This window comes from Pseudophryne corroboree, chromosome 3 (assembly GCF_028390025.1).
Source record: "Pseudophryne corroboree isolate aPseCor3 chromosome 3, aPseCor3.hap2, whole genome shotgun sequence".
NCBI classification, from domain to species: Eukaryota; Metazoa; Chordata; class Amphibia; order Anura; family Myobatrachidae; genus Pseudophryne; species Pseudophryne corroboree.
In genome coordinates, this window is record NC_086446.1 from 577,731,327 (window position 1) to 577,751,880 (window position 20,554).

General features: G+C 49.1%; 1 protein-coding gene across 2 annotated transcripts in view; it reads left to right on the forward strand.

Annotated features, from left to right (window-relative positions):
• Window positions 1–20,554, forward strand: part of NOLC1 (nucleolar and coiled-body phosphoprotein 1) — a 149,791-nt gene that overhangs the window by 68,911 nt on the left and 60,326 nt on the right. For both annotated transcript variants that reach the window (XM_063961382.1, XM_063961381.1), the window contains exon 9: window positions 6,518–6,598. In XM_063961382.1, coding sequence (XP_063817452.1) covers window positions 6,518–6,598 — 81 coding nt within the window. The remainder of the gene's footprint in view (window positions 1–6,517; window positions 6,599–20,554) is intronic.

The window sequence follows — 20,554 nt, forward strand, 5'->3', positions numbered from 1 at the left end:
CTATCTGGTGTGCACTGGCTCCTCCCCCTATGACCCTCCTCCAAGCCTCAGTTAGATCTCTGTGCCCGAACGAGAAGGGTGCACACTAGGGGCTCTCCTGAGCTTCTTAGTGAAAGTTTTAGTTTAGGTTTTTTACTTTCAGTGAGACCTGCTGGCAACAGGCTCACTGCATCGAGGGACTAAGGGGAGAAGAAGCGAACTCACCTGCTTGCAGAGTGGATTGGGCTTCTTAGGCTACTGGACATTAGCTCCAGAGGGACGATCACAGGCCCAGTTTGGATGGGTCCCAGAGCCGCGCCGCCGGCCCCCTTACAGAGCCAGAAGGCAGAAGAGGTCCGGAAAATCGGCGGCAGAAGACGTCCTGTCTTAAACAAGGTAGCGCACAGCACTGCAGCTGTGCGCCATTGCTCTCAGCACACTTCACACTTCGGTCACTGAGGGTGCAGGGCGCTGGGGGGGGCGCCCTGAGACGCAATAAAAACACCTTGGATGGCAAAAAATGCATCACATGTAGCTCCTGGGCTGTATGGATGCATTTAACCCCTGCCAGAATCCATAAAAAAGCAGGAGAAAAGTCCACGAAAAAGGGGCGGAGCCTATCTCAGCACACTGGCGCCATTTTCCCTCACAGCTCCGTTGGAGGGAAGCTCCCTGGCTCTCCCCTGCAGTCACTACACTACAGAAAGGGTTAAAAAAGAGAGGGGGGCACTAATTAGGCGCAGTATTAACTATACAGCAGCTATAAGGGGAAAAACACTTATATAAGGTTATCCCTGTGTATATATATATATATATATATATATAGCGCTCTGGTGTGTGCTGGCAAACTCTCCCTCTGTCTCCCCAAAGGGCTAGTGGGGTCCTGTCCTCTATCAGAGCATTCCCTGTGTGTGTGCTGTATGTCGGTACTTTTGTGTCGACATGTATGAGGAGAAAAATTATGTGGAGACGGAGCAGATTGCCTGTAATAGTGATGTCACCCCCTAGGGGGTCGACACCTGAGTGGATGAACTGTTGAAAGGAATTACGTGACAGTGTTAGCTCTGTATAAAAGACAGTGGTTGACATGAGACAGCCGGCTACTCAGCTTGTGCCTGTCCAGACGTCTCATAGGCCGTCAGGGGCTCTAAAGCGCCCGTTACCTCAGATGGCAGATATAGACGCCGACACGGATACTGACTCCAGTGTCGACGGTGAAGAGACGAATGTGACTTCCAGTAGGGCCACACGTTACATGATTGAGGCAATGAAAAATGTTTTACACATTTCTGATAATACGAGTACCACCAAAAAAGGGGTATTATGTTCGGTGAGGAAAAACTACCTGTAGTTTTCCTGAATCTGAGAAATTAAATGAGGTGTGTGATGATGCGTGGGTTTCCCCCGATAACAACGGATAATTTCTAAAATGTTATTGGCATTATATCCTTTCCCGCCAGAGGTTAGGGTGCGTTGGGAAACACCCCCTAGGGTGGATAAAGCGCTCACACGCTTGTAAGGGCTCTACCTTCGCCTGAGATGGCCGCCCTTAAGGATCCTGCTGATAGAAAGCAGGAGGGTGTCCTAAAAGGTATTTACACACATACTGGTGTTATACTGCGACCAGCAATCGCCTCAGCCTGGATGTGCAGTGCTGGGTTGGCGTGGTCGGATTCCCTGACTGAAAATATTGATACCCTAGATAGGGACAGTATATTTTTTGCCTATAGAGCATTTAAAAGATGCATTTCTATATATGCGTGATGCACAGCGGAATATTTGCCGACTGGCATCAAGTCTAAGCGCGTTGTCCATTTCTACCAGTAGAGGGTTATGGACACGTCAGTGGTCAGGTGATGCGTATTCCAAACGGCATTTGGAAGTATTGCTTTATTAAGGGAGGAGTTATTTGGGGTCGGTCTTTCAGACCTGATGGCCACGGCAACAGCTGGGAATTCCACGTTTGTACCCCAGGTCGCCTCTCAACATGAGAAGACGCCGTATTATCAGGCGCAGTCTTTTCGTGGACAAGCGGGCAAAAGGTTCCTCATTTCTGCCCCGTGACAGAGGGAGAGGAAAAAGGCTGCAGAAATCAGCCAGTTCCCAGGAACAGAAACCCTCTCCCGCCTCTGCCAAGCCCTCAGTATACGCTGGGGCTTTACAAGCAGAATCAGGCACGGTGGGGGGCCCGTCTCAATGAATTTCAGCGCGCAGTGGGCTCACTCGCAAGTAGACCCCTGGATCCTTCAGGTGATATCTCAGGGGTACAAATTAGAATTCGAGACGTCTCCCCCTCGCCGTTTCCTAAAGTCGGCTTTACCGATGTCTCCTTCTGACAGGGAGACAGTTTTGGAAGCCATTCACAAGCTGTATTCCCAGCAGGTGATAATCAAGATACCCCTCCTGCAACAGGGAACGGGGTATTATTCCACACTGTTGTGGTACCGAAGCCGGACGGCTCGGTGAGACAGATTCTAAATCTAAAATCTTTGAACACTTACGTACAGAGGTTCAAATTCAAGATTGAGTCACTCAGAGCAGTGATTGCGAACCTGGAAGAAGGGGACTACATGATGTCTCGGGACATCAAGGATGCTTACCTTCATGTCAAAATTTACCCTTCTCACCAAGGGTACCTCAGGTTTATGGTACAGAACTGTCACTATCAGTTCAGACGCTGCCGTATGGATGGTACACGGCACCCCGGGTCTTTACCAAGGTAATGGCCGAAATGATGATATTCCTTCGAAGGAAGTGAATTTTAGTTATCCCTTCCTTGGACAATTCCCTGATAAGGGTAAGATCCAGGGAACAGTTGGAGGTCGGTGTAGCACTATCTCAGGTAGTGTTGCGGCAGCACGATTGGATTCTCAATATTCCAAAATCGCACCTGGTTCCGACGACGTGTCTTCTGTTCCTAGGGATGATCCTGGACACAGTCCAGAAAAAGGTGTTTCTCCCGGAGGAGAAAGCCAGGGAGTTATCCGAGCTAGTCAGGAACCTCCTAAAACCGAGCCAAGTCTCAGTGCATCAATGCACAAGGGTTCTGGGTAAAATGGTGGCTTCCTACGAAGCAATCCCATTCGGCAGATTCCACGCAAGAACTTTCCAGTGGGACCTGCTGGACAAATGGTCCGGGTCGCATCTTCAGATGCATCAGCGGATAACCCTGTCACCAAGGACAAGGGTGTCCCTCCTGTGGTGGTTGCAGAGTGCTCATCTTCTAGAGGGCCGCAGATTAGGCATTCAGGACTGGGTCCTGGTGACCACGGATGCCAGCCTGCGAGGCTGGGGAGCAGTCACACAGGGAAGGAATATCCAGGGCTTATGGTCAAGCCTGGAGACATCACTTCACATAAATATCCTGAAGCTAAGGGACATTTACAATGCTCTAAGCTTAGCAAGACCTCTGCTTCAAGGTCAGCCGGTGTTGATCCAGTCGGACAACATCACGGCAGTCACCCACGTAAACAGACAGGGTGGCACAAGAAGCAGGAGGGCAATGGCAGAAGCTGCAAGGATTCTTCGCTGGGCGGAAAATCATGTGATAGCACTGTCAGCAGTATTCATTCCGGGAGTGGACAACTGGGAAGCAGACTTCCTCAGCACGACCTCCACCCGGGAGAGTGGGGACTTCACCCAGAAGTCTTCCACATGATTAAAAACTCGACAGGTATTGCGCCAGGTCCAGGGACCCTCAGGCAATAAGCTGTAGACGCTGTGGTAACACCGTGGGTGTACCAGTCAGGGTATGTGTTCCCTCCTCTGCCTCTCATACCCAAGGTACTGAGATTGATAAGATGGAGAGGAGTAAGCACTATATTCGTGGTTCCGGATTGGCCAAGAAGGACTTGGTAACCGGAACTTCAAGAGATGCTCACGGAGGATCCGTGGCCTCTACCTCTAAGAAGGGACCTGCTCCAGCAAGGACCCTGTCTGTTCCAAGACTTACCGCGGCTGCGTTTGACGGCATGGCGGTTGAACGCCGGATCCTGAAGGAAAAAAGGCATTCCGGATGAAGTCATCCCTATCCTGATCAAAGCCAGGAAGGATGTAACCGCAAAAACATCACCGCAATTGGCGAAAATATGTTGCGTGGTGCGAGGCCAGTAAGGCCCGACGGAGGAAATTCAACTGGGTCGATTCCTACATTTCCTGCAAACAGGAGTGTCTATGGGCCTGAAATTGGGGTCCATTAAGGTTCAAATTTCGGCCCTGTCAATTTTCTTCCAAAAAGAACTAGCTTCAGTCCCTGAAGTTCAGACATTTGTAAAAGGGGTACTGCATATACAGCCTCCTTTTGTGCCTCCAGTGGCACTTTGGGATCTCAATGTAGTTTTGGGTTCCAAAAGTCACATTGGTTTGAACCACTTAAATCTGTGGAGTTAAAATATCTCACATGGAAAGTGGTCATGCTGTTGGCCCTGGCCTGGGCCAGGCGCGTGTCAGAATTGGCGGCTTTATCCTGAAAAAGCCCTTATCTGATTTTCCATTCGGACAGGGCGGAATTGAGGACTCGTCCTCAGTTTCTCCCCAAGGTGGTTTCAGCGTTTCACCTGAACCAACCTATTGGTGGTGCCTGCGGCTACTAGGGACTTGGAGGCCTCCAAGTTGCTAGACGTTGTCAGTGCCCTGAAAATATATGTTTCCAGGACGGCTGGAGTCAGGAAATCTGACTCGCTGTTTATCCTGTATGCACCCAACAAGCTGGGTGCTCCTGCTTCTAAGCAGACTATTGCTCGTTGGATTTGTAGTACAATTCAGCTTGCACATTCTGTGGCAGGCCTGCCACAGCCAAAAATCTGTAAATGCCCACTCCACAAGGAAGGTGGGCTCATCTTGGGCGGCTGCCCGAGGGGTCTCGGCTTTACAACTTTGCCGAGCAGCTACTTGGTCAGGAGCAAATACGTTTGTAAAATTCTACAAAATTGATATCCTGGCTGAGGAGGACCTGGAGTTCTCTCATTTGGTGCTGCAGAGTCATCCGCACTCTCCCGCCCGTTTGGGAGCTTTGGTATAATCCCCATGGTCCTTACGGAGTCCCCAGCATCCACTTAGGACGTTAGAGAAAATAAGAATTTACTTACCGATAATTCTATTTCTCATAGTCCGTAGTGGATGCTGGGCGCCCATCCCAAGTGCGGATTGTCTGCAATACTTGTACATAGTTATTGTTACAAAAATCGGGTTATTATTGTTGTGAGCCATCTTTCAGAGGCTCCTCTGTTATCATGCTGTTAACTGGGTTCAGATCACAGGTTATACGGTGTGATTGGTGTGGCTGGTATGAGTCTTACCCGGGATTCAAAATCCTTCCTTATTGTGTACGCTCATCCGGGCACAGTATCCTAACTGAGGCTTGGAGGAGGGTCATAGGGGGAGGAGCCAGTGCACACCAGATAGTCCTAAAGCTTTCTTTAGATGTGCCCAGTCTCCTGCGGAGCCGCTATTCCCCATGGTCCTTACGGAGTCCCCAGCATCCACTACGGACTATGAGAAATAGAATTATCGGTAAGTAAATTCTTATTTTTCTGGCACTCCTTTATTGCATTCAGAAGCATTAATGCTCAGTAACCAGTTTGATGGGAACCCTGTTCACCATGCTGCTTGTATACCGTGTTAGGGGAGCCTTCAAGGCAGCCTAATTATGTATGAATACATATTGGAGTATGGTACAAAGATTGGTTAAATAAACTTCATACCAAGCTATGCTGTCAGTATATGTAGGGTTCTTTACTGTAAGAGGGTCTCAGCTGTAGAATTCCTTATACAGGTTGAGTATCCCTTATCCAAAATGCTTGGGACCAGACGTATTTTGGATATCGGATATTTCCGTATTTTGGAATAATTGCATACCATAATGAGATATCATGGTGATGGGACCTAAGTCTAAGCACAAAATGCATTTATGTTTCATATACACCTTATACACACAGCCTGAAGGTAATTTTAGCCAATATTTTTTATAACTTTGTGCATTAAACAAAGTGTGTGTACATTCACACAATTCATTTGTTTCATATACACCTTATACACACAGCCTGAAGGTCATTTAATACAATATTTTTAATAACTTTGTGTATTAAACAAAGTTTGTGTACATTGAGTCATCAAAAAACAAAGATTTCACTTTCTCACTCTTATTCCAAAAAGTCCGTATTTCGGAATATTCCGTATTTCGGAATATTTGGATATGGGATACTCAACCTGTAATATGAAGAGATGATGGCAAATTGCCATCTTTTGGCATGTGACTTTTCAGCAAGTTTTAACTTTGGCATTAGACCTGTTATTAAACAGTACTACGTTCAAGTGACTAAGGGGTCTATTCATGAAGCAGTGAAAAGAGTGGAGAAGTGAGCTTAATCAGTGTTAAGGTAACATTTCTAAAGTGCATTCTATAAAATTATACTTAGCAACTGATTGGTTGCCATGGGAAACTTCTCCACAGGCTCACTTCTCCACACATTTCAATGCGTTATGAATAGACCCCTAAGCTATTGAAATTCACTTCTGATTTTATTGCTTTTCATTGTAGCCAAAATGACTCCAGGGAAATCTGCAGCTGCATCAGCCAAGCCTGTGGCTAAGAAAAAGAAAGCGAAATCGAGTGATTCAGGTACGTTTGTGTGTATTCAGTATGAGAGTAGTATGTGTGTAGTAGTAGTAGCAGCATATATAAAATAAAATACAGGGTGATTCAAAAGTCGCAGTACACCCTTTTGTTTCAAAGACGGTGCAGGAAATGGGAAAACTGAATACTCCAGTAAGGTATGGGTGAGGTGGGCAATCTTTTAGGGTATGTACAGAACATGGGCGCCATCTTGAATCTAAGTCCATTTTCTTTTATGTCCTAGAGGAAGCTGGGGTCCACATTAGTACCATGGGGTATATACGGGTCCACTAGGAGCCATTGGCACTTTAAGAGTTTGAGAGTGTGGGCTGGCTCCTCCCTCTATGCCCCTCCTACCAGACTTTGTTTAGAAAATGTGCCCCAGCAGCATGCCACCACCCACTTGCAGAGCTGAAGAATCGGTGGCGAGTGAGACACCGACCACCCTAGCAAGCGGGGTGTCGGTGTGAAGATGGCGGCAACAGGGTTGGAGTACAGTATTAACTGCGCTCCGGGGATGGCTCAGCGGTACATGGTACGGCGCTGTGAGGGGCGTCCTGAGCCAGCGCTACACCCTACACTGGTCCAGAAGCCTGTCGGGGGTCCCAGGATCTCAGCCAGCACTAAATTCTCAGGCCAGTGTAAGCAGAAGAACAGCGGGAAGATGGCGCCATTTTGGGGGCGGAGCTTCTTAGAGAGGACGCAGCAGCGTTTCAGTGCCATTTTCCTGCCTGCACAGCGCTGACCAGGATAGAAGGTCTCTCCACAGCAACTTCAGCTATCTGTAAACGGTACCAGGGGGTTGTAGAAGGGGGGGAGGGGGGGGGGGGGGAGGCTGCAATACGACTGTGTATCCTATTAAGGTGCACAGTCAACGCTGACAAGGGGTCTCCCTTTGATAAAAGCACTGTGTGGGTTGGCTCCAATCTGTCTCTCTCTTGCCATTCTTGGTGGGGAAACTGTCTGCCCTCACCTGTGTGTGTGTGTGTGTGTGTAGTGTTTGGTGGTCTCCTTTAGCTATGTCCAGGGACACTGTCATATGCTGCGGAGGATATGTACTCACAGGATGATCCCATTCCATGTAATCAGGATAGCACTGGTTTAGCAAAGATTCCTGCAAGGGAACCTGAATGGTTTTCCTCTATCAAATCTTGGATTACTCAGACTTCTGACAGGGTTGCGAGTAATGAGTCTGCAACCAAGGTATTACAGAACTCCATGGCAGTATGGCCCGATTCTGGTGCCTCAGGACGCCTCGCTATATACCCCCAAAAACGTGCGCTTGTTAACATCACGCAAGATGACACTGATACCGATTCTGATACCACAGATGGTAATGGGATGTGTTGCGGGGGTCTGCCTCTCTTGCAAAGGGGGTGCAATTAATGATAGAGGCTATCAGGGATGTGTTAAATATAAATGATACCACACCTGAGCAGGTTGAGGAGGCTTTTTTCACTGAAAATAAGAAAGCCTCGCTAACCTTCCCTGCGTCAAAGGAATTGAATGCTATATTTGGGAAAGCATGGGATAACACGGAGAAAAAATTCCAGATCCCTAAAAGGGTCCAGGTGGCGTTTCCTTTCCCCGAGGAGGATAGGAAAAATTGGGAAAACCCACCTATTGTCGACCCATCTGTGTCCAGACTCTCAAAGGTGGTTTTACCTGTTCCAGGATCTACCGCCTTAAAGGAGCTGGCTGATAGAAAAATTGATAGTACACTTAAATCAATGTACACTGCTTCAGGGGCCATATTACGTCCCACTATTGCTAGTCCATGGATTGCAAGGGCTATAGTAAAGTGGTCGGCTACCTTACTAGAGGATTTGGATACGATGGATAGAGGGGATGTTGAATTGCTTTTGTGTAACATTCATGATTCAGCAGGTTTTATGGTAGAATCCATGAAAGACCTGAGTTCCATGGCTGCGTGGATCTCTTCCATGTCTGTGGGGATCTCTTCCATGTCTGTTTCAGCTCGTCTGGGACTGTGGCTGCGCCAGTGGTCTGCCGACACGGAATCCAGGAAAAGTGTGGATTCCCTACCCTACACAGGTCAGGTTCTCTTTGGGGAAGCTTTGGATGCATGGATATCCACAGCTACAGCGGGAAGTCTCCGTTTCTTCCCTCAGCTGGTCCTGCTTCGAAGAAATACTTCTCTTCATCAGCATCTCGATTCTTTTGGCCTAACAATCCAAGAAACCTGCTGCTGCAGGTTCCCAGGAACAAAAGCCTGCTTCAGGTAGGCCAAAGTCCTCCGCATGACTGTGGACCGCGCGGCCTGGAGGTGGAGACTCAGACAGTTCAGTCACGTCTGGGTATCGTCCGGCCTGGATCCCTGGGTGATAGATATTGTGTCCCAAGGATACCGGCTGGAATTTTAAAATCTCCCTCCTCACCGATTTTTTAAATCAGGCTTGCCAGTTCTACTGGCAGACAGAACTGTACTACAGGAAGCTGTCCAGAAGTTGGTGGAGACACAGGTCATTGTACCAGTTCCTCCTCATTTACAAACCACAGGTTACTATTCAAACCTTTTCGTGGTACCGAAACCGGATGGTTCGGTCAGGCCCATTCTGAACCTAAAATCACTGAACCCCTTTCTAAAGAAGTTCAAGATGGAGTCTCTCAGGGCAGTGGTATCTGGTCTGGAAGAGGGGTAATTCCTGGTATCACTGGATATCAAGGATGCGTACCTCCACATTCCGATTTGGCTTCCGCATCAGGCTTATCTCCGCTTCGCATTATTGGACTATCATTTCCAGTTCCAGGCCCTGCCATTTGGCCTCTCAACAGCACCGAGGGTGTTCACCAAGGTGATGGCAGAGATGATGGTTCTCCTCCGCAAACAAGGGGTGAACTTCATTCCATATCTGGACGATCTGCTGATAAAGGCTTCGTCCAAGGAGAAGCTGTTGCAGTCCATTGTTTTCACAACGCACCTACTCAGAGTCCACGGTTGGATTCCCAAAGTCACATTTGGAACCAACCCAGAGGTTGCCTTTTTTTCTGGGGATAATCCTCGACACAGAAGTGCAGAGGGTGTTTCTTCCGCAGGAAAAGGCGGTGATACAAACAATGGTCCGGGATGTCCTGAAGTCAGCCCGGGTGTCCGTTCATCACTGTATTTGCCTTTTGGGAAAGATGGTGGCCTCTTACGAGGCTCTCCAATACGGGAGGTTCCATGCTCGGGCCTTCCAACTGGATCTCCTGGACAAGTGGTCAGGATCTCATCTCCACATGCACCAGAGGATTCGTCTGTCACCAAAGGCCAGGATTTCACTCCTCTGGTGGCTCCAATTGCCTCACCTTCCAGAGGGCCGCAGGTTTGGGATTCAGGACTGGGTCCTTCTAACCACGGATGCGAGCCTTTGGGGCAGGGGCGCAGTCACTCAGGGGGAAACATTCCAGGGAAGGTGGTCAAGTCTGGAAGCCGGCCTGCCCATCAACATCCTGGAACTAAGAGCCGTCTACAACGGTCTTCTTCGGGCGGCCCATCCTCTAAGGAATCGGGCCATTCAAGTGCAGTGGGACAATGTAACAGTGGCCTACATAAACCAACAGGGCGGAACTAAGAGATGCAATGTAAGAGGTGACAAAAATCATTCTCTGGGCAGAAAGACGTGCGTTGGTGCTCTCAGCAATCTTCATTTCGGGAGTAGACAACCGGGAAGCAGACTTCCTCAGCAGACACGATCTCCATCCAGGGGAATGGGGTCTCCATCCGGAGGTGTTCAAGGAAATAACAGACCTTTGGGAGTTACCCCAAATAGACATGATGGCCTCTCGTCTCAACAAGAAGCTTCAACGCTATTGTTCCAGGTCGCGGGACCCACAAGCAATGGACGCTCTGGTGTCTCCGTGGGTGTTCCGGTCGGTGTATGTGTTTCCACCTCTTCCACTCATTCCAAGAGCTTTAAAGCTTGTAAGGAGATCAAGGGTTCAGGCGATCCTCATTGCTCCGGACTGGCCAAGGCGGGCTTGGTACGCGGACCTTCTGAATTTCTTGTAGGGAGAGCCGAGGCCTCTACCTCTTCGGGAGGATCTGCTGCAGCAGGGACCGTTCGCCTATGAAGACTTACCACGGCTACGTTTGACGGCATGGAGGTTGAATGCCTGATACTAGCTCGGAAGGGCGTTCCGAAGAAGGTCATTCCTACCCTGATACAGGCTAGGAAAGGGGTAACGTCTAAACGTTACCATTGTATTTGGAAGAAATATGTTTCTTGGTGTGAATCCAAGAAGTTTCCTACGGTGTAGTTTCAACTCGGACGATTTCTCCTCTTCCTGCAAGCAGGTGTGGATATGGGCCTGAGGTTGGGATCTGTGAAGGTCCAGATTTTGTCCCCCTCCATCTTCTCCCAGAAACCATTGGCTTCCCTCCCTGAGGTTCAGACTTTTTTGAAGGGAGTTCTGCACATCCAACCTCCCTTTGTACCGCCTTGGGACCTTAACGTGGTGTTGCAGTTTCTCCAGTCGGATTGGTTTGAACCTCTACAAGAGGTTGAGGTCAAATTTCTTACTTTGAATGCGGTCACGTTGTTGGCCTTAGCTTCTGCTAGGCTGTCGGAATTAGGGGCTTTGTCCTGTAAAAGTCCTTACTTGTTGTTCTACGAAGATAGAGCTGAACTCCGGACACATGTCAGCAGTTTCTTCCGAAGGTTGTGTCGGCATTTCATATCAACCAACCTATTGTGGTGCCAGTGGCTACTGACTCCTCAGTTAAATCAAAATCCTTGGATGTTGTAAGGGCTCTGAAGATGTATGTGAAGAGAACTTCTGTTTCTTTTTCATCCACTATGGGTCACTGGAGTACTCTTGGGATAATGGACGGCTTCCGCAGGAAACAGGGCACTGAATATTTAAATTTAGAACACTCCACCCCTCCATATCCCAGAGTACCTCAGTGTTTTTTCTGTGCTCGAAGTAGCAACAGGTTCTGTGGCTTAGTCCACAATTATTTTGAATATTTTTATTTTTTTTAGTTAATATTTTTCTATTTTCATACACATCCCTTTCCCCCTTCCAAAAGGCAGGGTCAGGGATAGTGCAAGCTGCTACAAGCAGCTGTGGCGTGTCGGTACTCAATAAATGAGCACCCTCACAGCCATACAGACCTCCTGCAGACAGGCTGGCCGGCGCTTGCAGAGAAGCCCCGTCGGAGCCTCACCACAGCAGCAGGAGTCGAGGTATGCTGGTCGGGGCGGTCAGCTCCCGCTGCCGCCCCGCTGTGTGGGGACAAAGTTTTCTTTAAAGCTGATGGCGCTGGGATCCCTCTACAGTCCGCCCGCCGCCGCTGCTCCGGCCGCCACCGCTGCTCCGGCCGCTGCTCAGAGCGCTTAAGGACGCGCTCCCCGCTGTCTGTTCCAGCGCGTCCCGCTACCCGGCTCCCGCTGGCTGCCCCGCTCGCTGCCCGCCCCGCATACTGCATCCGCAACAGAGCATACAGGGGGGGGCGGCATTACAGACTGCAAGGGGTACAATCAGCGGCACGAGGGGGGATAAACTGCAGCAACAGCAGTATGCTAGGCTGCAGCCATGATTACACAGGATTTTCATACAGAGTTATATATTAGTTTATATGCTTGTAACCTGTACTGTGACTATGATTTTAAGCATGGCAGCCATTTTAACCATGCTTCCTGTGTCTTCCTGCTGTGATTCCAGAACGTTCCAGTACTACATCTCTACTCCACCGGAGGCGCAGGGGTGTTAGTGGGAATTTGGGATCACATTTCATAGTACTGGACACGTGTACTGCACTTGGCCAGATATATATATATATATATATATAACACCTTAGTACTATTTTACTGAGTCGTGCAAGTGTCTGTTTTTTGTGTATTGTATTGTCTGTCTCCATAATGAGTAAGGCACCAGCAAAAATTAAAAAGCATCACTGCAAAGTCTGTGGCAGTGTGTTACCGGATGGATCTACCACATGTACAGTATGTTTTGTGGATTCGGTTCCGAATACAATTTCTGCTCCGGTTTTAAAGCCAATTTCCTCCCCGGACCCTCCATGGGAAATGCTAGCCAATGTACTGGCTGGGTTGCAATCAGAATTGACCGCCGCTCGACAAGAGCGGGAAGCGGCAAGATCTGAGTCTAGGGTGAGACCGTCGGAACTACCGGAGGCGTCTCAGCCTTGCGAAATGTCCAAATCCATTTTGGGTAGACAGGATAAATTTCATATGTCTTATGATTTACCAGTTTCTGCTATGTTGCATTCTGACGATTCCATGCCAGACCTCACGGCACAAGATGAGGGTGAGGAGGGCGAAGTGGAGTCAGATAGTGAGGATTTTAACAGCTCAGGTATTGATAATCTCATCAGAGCAGTGCGTCAGCCTCTGAAGTTTACAGAAACTGAGGAGCCTCTGACAAATGATCAGGTCGTATTTACTAAACGACAGAGAACTCCAATGTGTTTTCCTGTTTCGGAGTCTCTTAATAAGATGTTAGTAGAAACACGACAGACTCCAGATAAACGGTTTTCTATACCTCGCAGATTTAAGTCTAGTTACCCGTTTCCAGACTCTGTGACATGTACATGGGAGAATCCACCAATACTTGATTCGTCAGTGTCGAAACTTACAAAGAAATTAACCATACCAGTGCCAGCTGCTAATACGCTTAAAGACCCTTCAGATCGCAAAATAGAAACTATGCTAAAGTCCATGTATGTAGCAGCAGGAGTGCTGCTGAGACCTGGCTTGGTTGGTATCTGGGTCACTAAGGCGCTCATAGTATGGATAACAGAACTCAAGTCAGCCCTACATGACGAACACCTTATACTTCTTGCTGATCAAATGTGTGAGGCTGCCGGAGTATCTCTGTACAGCTTCTACTGACGTCTGTCAGCTCACTTCTCGTATTTCATCGTCGCTAGTTACGGCACGACGAGCACTCTGGCTGCGTTCTTGGCAAGCGGTCAAACGAGGTATAGAGGCATTACCTTATGGTCGCAAGAAGTTGTTTGGTCCTGAATTGGACACATGGATTTCTGAGGCTACGGGAGGAAAGTCTGTTTTCTTACCATTGCCTCCACTGGTACCAAGACGGAGGTACTCTGGACCTGCGTTCAAATCCTTTAGACCTCAGTCCTTTCGCGGGCGTGGCAGAGGAACAGCCACGCCTGGTAGACGTGGTCGTGGTTTCCAACAAACCAACACAAGTCGTCAGGACGCTAAGGTCACCGACAAGCCGGTGGCATGACGGGCTACCAGCCCATCTCTGTTCTCCGATTGTGGGAGCACGCCTTCAGACGTTCCATTTGGCGTGGTTCCAGACATCCGCGGATGGGTGGATCCGCAATTTAGTGTTAAGAGGTTACAAAATAGAGTTCGACTGTCTTCCGCCACTGCGGTTTTTCAAGACAGGACTGCCTCTGTCGGACGACAAGAGGGCGGTTCTGCAAATTGCCATTCAGTCCCTACTGGATTCAGCAGTTTTGATTCCGGTCCCTGTACACCAACAGGGTCAGGGTTATTATTCCAGTCTGTTTGTGGTACCGAAGCCGGATGGCTCAGTCAGGCCAATATTGAACTTAAAGGGTCTCAATCGGCAGCCTCATCAGAGGTTCTTGCGGTTTGCAATACGCCAAAACCATTACCAGTTTCAGGCTCTACCGTTTGGCCTATCGTCAGCGCCTCGGGTATTCACCAAAGTGATGTCTGTGATGATAGCTCATCTCAGATCCCTGGGAGTGACAATCGTTCCGTATTTAGACGATCTGCTCATCAAAGCCCCGTCTCAACAGATGCTTCTCCAACATGCGCTACTAACGTACAATGTACTAGTTCACCACGGTTGGGTTGTCAACTTCAAGAAATCACATCTCATTCCGTCTCAACGCCTTCAATTCCTAGGTATGATTTTCGATACGGTAAATCAAAGAATTTACCTACCACAACAGAAAGTACAGATTATTCGCCATCTAGTACAATTAGTGCTCAAGCCACGCACAGTCTCGGTACATTTGTGCATTCGCCTCTTAGGAACAATGGTGGCGGCTTTCGAAGCGCTTTAGTTCGGAAGATTTCACTCACGTCCTTTTCAACTGGATCTGCTCGCACAGTGGTCGGGCTCGCATCTGCAGATTCACCACAGGGTGAGGTTGTCGCCAAGGGCGAGAGTGTCTCTACTCTGGTGGCTCAATGTACACAATTTAACCGCAGGGAAACTGTTCGGCGGATGGAATTGGATAATTCTAACGACGGACGCGAGTCTCAGAGGTTGGGGAGCTGTAGTTCAAAATTGTCAGCTCCAGGGTCTCTGGGCGGATCACGAAAGGTTGCGGTCTATAAATGTCCTGGAACTCCGCGCAATTTACAATGCACTACGACAAGCAGTACACGTGCTTCGCTCTCAGACTGTCCAAGTGCAGTCAGACAACGCAACGGCAGACGCATACATCAACAAACAAGGAGGAACGAGAAGCCGCATGGCAATGCGGGAAGTAGCTCGAATCCTCAATTGGGCAGAATACCACCAGGTGATATTGTCGGCAGTGTTCATTCCGGGAGTGGACAACTGGGAGGCAGATTATCTCAGCCGTCTGGATTTTCATCCAGGAGAATGGGCATTAAATCCAGAAGTGTTTCACATGTTGGTTCAGCGGTGGGGTTACCCTCAGGTGGACCTAATGGCGTCTCGCCACAATCACCAAATGCTTCAGTATGTGTCCAGAATGAGAGATCCATAGGCAGTGGCGGTGGACGCTCTCACAATCGCTTGGCCGTACAGCCTAGTGTATCTGTTTCCACCGTTTCCGCTGCTCCCTCTGGTGCTAAAACGGATCAAAAGAGTGTCTCTCACAGTCATACTAGTGGCACCTTATTGGCCTCGGAGAGCTTGGTCCTCGGATCTCCACTGTCTACTCGCAGACGATCCTTGGCCGCTCCCACTACGTCCGGACTTGTTACAACAGGGTCCGTTCCTTTACCCCGATTTAGCGCGGCTGCGTTTGACGGGATGGCTGTTGAGACCGCCCTCTTAAGAAGAGAGCATTCCAGAATCTGTTATACCAACCATGTTACGAGCTAGGAAGCCAGTTACGGCAGCTCATTATTACAGAATTTGGCGTGCTATATAGGTTGGTGTGAAACTCGGAAGTTTCCGACATCTTTCAAGTTATCCCGTCTTTTGTTATTTCTACAGACTGGTTTAGATGGAGGACTGCGTTTATCTACACTAAAGGTGCAGGTATCTGCTTTGTCAATTTACTTTCAAAGACGATTGGCTCTATTGCCGTCTATACACACTTTTTTCCAAGGTGTCCTCAGAGTTCAGCCTCCATTCATTCCACCTACAGCGCCATGGGACTTGAATCTGGTTTTAGATTTCTTACAGTCTTCATATTTTGAACCCTTACAGCAAGTGGATATAAAGTTTCTCACTTGGAAAACAATTTTTCTTCTAGCCTTAGCTTCGGCAAGGCGTGTTTCAGATTTGGGTGCCTTGTCATGCAAGCCACCGTATTTGGTGTTTCATGATGACAGAGAGGAACTTCGGACGAATCCCGCGTTCTTACCAAAGGTAGAGTCATCTTTTCACATCAATCAACCAATAGTAGTTCCTGTGTTGACAGCACATTCTGGAACTCTGGATGTGGTACGCGCATTACGCGTTTATGTATCCCGAACGTCTTCAGTTCGTAAGACGGATACGTTGTTTGTTCTCTATGATGCTGCCAAGATGGGTTGGCCAGCGTCTAAACAAACCTTATCCAGATGGATAAAACTGACCATACGTCAGGCTTACCTTCATGCTAGGTTACAGCCGCCTACATCAGTAACGGCTCATTCCACACGTTCTGTGGGAACTTCATGGGCAGCTGGTCGGGGAGCTTCTACGACGCAGCTTTGCCGTGCGGCTACATGGTCTTCAGTGCACACGTTTGTGCGCTTTTAGAAGTTTGATACGTTTGCGGCATCAGCATCTAGCTTTGGCCGCCTAGTGTTACAGGTGCCAAACGGCTCTCCCGCCCACGGGGGAAGCTTTGGTACGTCCCAAGAGTACTCCAGTGACCTAGTGGATGAAAAATAAAATAGGATTTCTCTGACGTCCTAGTGGATGCTGGGAACTCCGTAAGGACCATGGGGGATAGCGGCTCCGCAGGAGACTGGGCACAAAAGTAAAGCTTTAGGACTACCTGGTGTGCACTGGCTCCTCCCCCTATGACCCTCCTCCAAGCCTCAGTTAGATTTTTGTGCCCGGCCGAGAAGGGTGCACACTAGGGGCTCTCCTGAGCTTCTTAGTGAAAGTTTAGTTTTAGGTTTTTTATTTTCAGTGAGACCTGCTGGCAACAGGCTCACTGCATCGAGGGACTAAGGGGAGAAGAAGCGAACTCACCTGCTTGCAGAGTGGATTGGGCTTCTTAGGCTACTGGACACCATTAGCTCCAGAGGGACCGAACACAGGCCCAGCCTCGGAGTCCGGTCTCAGAGCCGCGCCGCCGGCCCCCTTACAGAGCCAGAAGCAAGAAGAGGTCCGGAAAATCGGCGGCAGAAGACATCCTGTCTTCACCAAGGTAGCGCACAGCACTGCAGCTGTGCGCCATTGCTCCTCAGCACACTTCACACTTCGGTCACTGAGGGTGCAGGGCGCTAGGGGGGGGTGCCCTGAGCAGCAATAAAAACACCTTGGCTGGTGAAAATACATCACACATAGCCCCCAGGGCTATATGGATGAATTTTTAACCCCTGCCAGATTCCACAGAAAAACGGGAGAAAAGGCCGCCGAGAAGGGGGCGGAGCCTATCTCCTCAGCACACTGGCGCCATTTTCTCTCACAGCTCCGTTGGAGGGAAGCTCCCTGGCTCTCCCCTGCAGTTACTACACTACAGAAAGGGGTTAAAAAAGAGAGGGGGGCACTAATTAGGCGCAGTATAACAATACAGCAGCTATAAGGGGAAAAACACTTATATAAGGTTATCCCTGTATATATATATATATAGCGCTCTGGTGTGTGCTGGCATACTCTCCCTCTGTCTCCCCAAAGGGCTAGTGGGGTCCTGTCCTGTCTATCAGAGCATTCCCTGTGTGTGTGCTGTGTCGGTACGTTGTGTCGACATGTATGAGGAGGAAAATGAGGTGGAGGCGGAGCAATTGCCTGTAACAGATGTCACCCCCTAGGGAGTCGACACCTGAGTGGATGAGCTTATGGAAGGAATTATGTGACAGTGTCAGCTCTTTACAATAGATTGATGACATGAGACAGCCGGCGACTCAGCCTGTGCCTGTCCAGGTGTCTCAAAAGCCATCAGGGGCTCTAAAACGCCCGTTACCGCAGATGGCAGATACAGACGCCGACACGGATACTGACTCCAGTGTCGACGATTAAGAGACGAATGTGACTTCCAGTAGGGCCACACGTTACATGATTGAGGCTATGGAAAATGTTTTTACACATTTCTGATAATACCAGTACCACTAAAAAGGGTATTATGTTGGGTGAGAAAAAACTGCCTGTAGTTTTTCCTGCATCTGAGGAATTAAATGAAGTGTGATGATGATGATGCTTGGGTTTCCCCCGATAAAAACTGTTAATTCCTAAAAAGTTATTAGCATCATACCCCTTCCCGCCAGAGGATAGGGCACGTTGGGAAACACCCCCTTGGGTGAATAAAGCGCTCACACGCTTGTCTAAACAGGTGGCACTACCGTCCCCGGATACGGCCGCCCTTAAGGAACCTGCTGACAGAAAGCAGTAAAATATCCTAAAATGTATATACACTCACACGGGTGTGATACTGCGACCAGCAATCGCCGCAGCCTGGATGTGCAGTGCTGGGGTGGCTTGGTCGGATTCCCTGACTGACAATATTGATACCCTAGATAGGGACAGTATATTACTGACTATAGAGCATTTAAAAGATGCATTTCTATATATGCGTGATGCACAGAGGGATATTTGCCGACTGGCATCAAGAGTAAATGCGCTGTCCATTTCTGCCAGAAGAGGGTTATGGACAAGACAGTGGTCAGGTGATGCGGATTCCAAAAGGCATATGGAAGTATCGCCTTATAAAAGGGAGGAGTTATTTGGGGTAGGTCTAACAGACCTGGTGGCCACGGCAACGGCTGGGAAATCCACATTTTTACCCCAGGTAGCCTCTCAACATAAGAAGACGCCGTATTATCAGGCGCATGAGGGCAAGCGGGCAAAAGGCTCCTCATTTCTGCCCCGTGGCAGAGGGAGAGGAAAAAGGCTGCAGCAAACAGCCAGTTCCCAGGAACGGAAGCCCTCTCCCGTTTTCTGCCAAGTCCTCAGCATGACGCTGGGGCTTTACAAGCGGACTCAGGCACGGTGGGGGCCCGTCTCAAAAATTTCAGCGTGCAGTGGGCTCACTCACAGGTGGACCCCTGGATCCTTCAGGTGGTATCTCAGGGGTACAAATTGGAATTCGAGGCGTCTCCCCTTCGCCGTTTCCTAAAGTCTGCTTTACCGACGTCTCCCTCCGACAGGGAGGCGGTATGGGAAGCCATTCACAAGCTGTATTCCCAGCAGGTGATAATCAAGGTACCCCTCCTACAACAGGGAAAGGGGTATTATTCCACGCTGTTTGTGGTACCGAAGCCGGACGGCTCGGTGAGACCTAATTTAAATCTGAAATCCTTGAACACTTACATACAAAGGTTCAAATTCAAGATAGAGTCACTCAGAGCGGTGATGGCAAACCTGGAAGAAGGGGATTATATGGTGTCTCTGGACATCAAGGATGCTTATCTCCATGTCCCAATTTACCCTTCTCACCAAGGGTACCTCAGGTTTGTGGTACAGAACTGTCACTATCAGTTTCAGACGCTGCCGTTTGGTTTGTCCACGGCACCCCGGGTCTTTACCAAAGTAATGGCCGAAATGATGATACTCCTTCGAAGGAAGGGAGTTTTAATTATCCCTTACTTGGACGATCTCCGGATAAGGGCAAGATCCAGGGAACAGTTGGTAGTCGGGGTAGCACTATCTCAAGTAGTGTTGCGGCAGCACGGTTGGATTCTTAATATTCCAAAATCGCAGCTGATCCCGACGACACGTCTTCTATTCCTAAGGATGATCCTGGATACATTCCAGAAAAAGGTGTTTCTCCAGGAGGAGAAAGCCAGGGAGTTATCCGAACTAGTCAGAAACCTCCTAAAACCAGGCCAAGTGTCAGTGCATCAGTGCACAAGGGTCCTGGGAAAAATGGTGGCTTCCTACGAAGCAATTCCATTCGGCAGATTCCACGCAAGAACTTTCCAGTGGGACCTGCTGGAAAAATGGTCCGGATCGCATCTTCAGATGCATCAGCGGATAACCCTGTCACCAAAGACAAGGGTGTCTCTCCTGTGGTGGTTGCAGAGTGCTCATCTTCTAGAGGGCGCAGATTCGGCATTCAGGACTGGGTCCTGGTGACCACGGATGCCAGCCTGCGAGGCTGGGGAGCAGTCACACAGGGAAGAAATTTCCAGGGTTTGTGGTCAAGCCTGGAGACATCACTTAACATAAATATCTTGGAGCTAAGGGCCATTTACAATGCCCTAAGCCAAGCAAGACCTCTGCTTCAAGGTCAGCCGGTGCTGATCCAGTCGGACAACATCACGGCAGTCGCCCACGTAGACAGACAGAGCGGCACAAGAAGCAGGAGGGCAATGGCAGAAGCTGCAAGGATTTTTCGCTGGGCGGAAAATCATGTGATAGCATTGTCAGCAGTGTTCATTCCGGAAGTGGACAACTGGGAAACAGACTTCCTCAGCAGAAGTCTCCCACATGATTGTAAACCGTTGGGAAAAACCAAAGGTGGACATGATGGCGTCCCGCCTAAACAAAAAATTGGACAGGTATTGCGCCAGGTCAAGGGACCCTCAGGCAATAGCTGTGGACGCTCTGGTAACACCGTGGGTGTACCAGTCAGTGTATGTGTTCCCTCCTCTTCCTCTCTTACCAAAAGTACTGAGAATTATAAGACGGAGGGGAGTA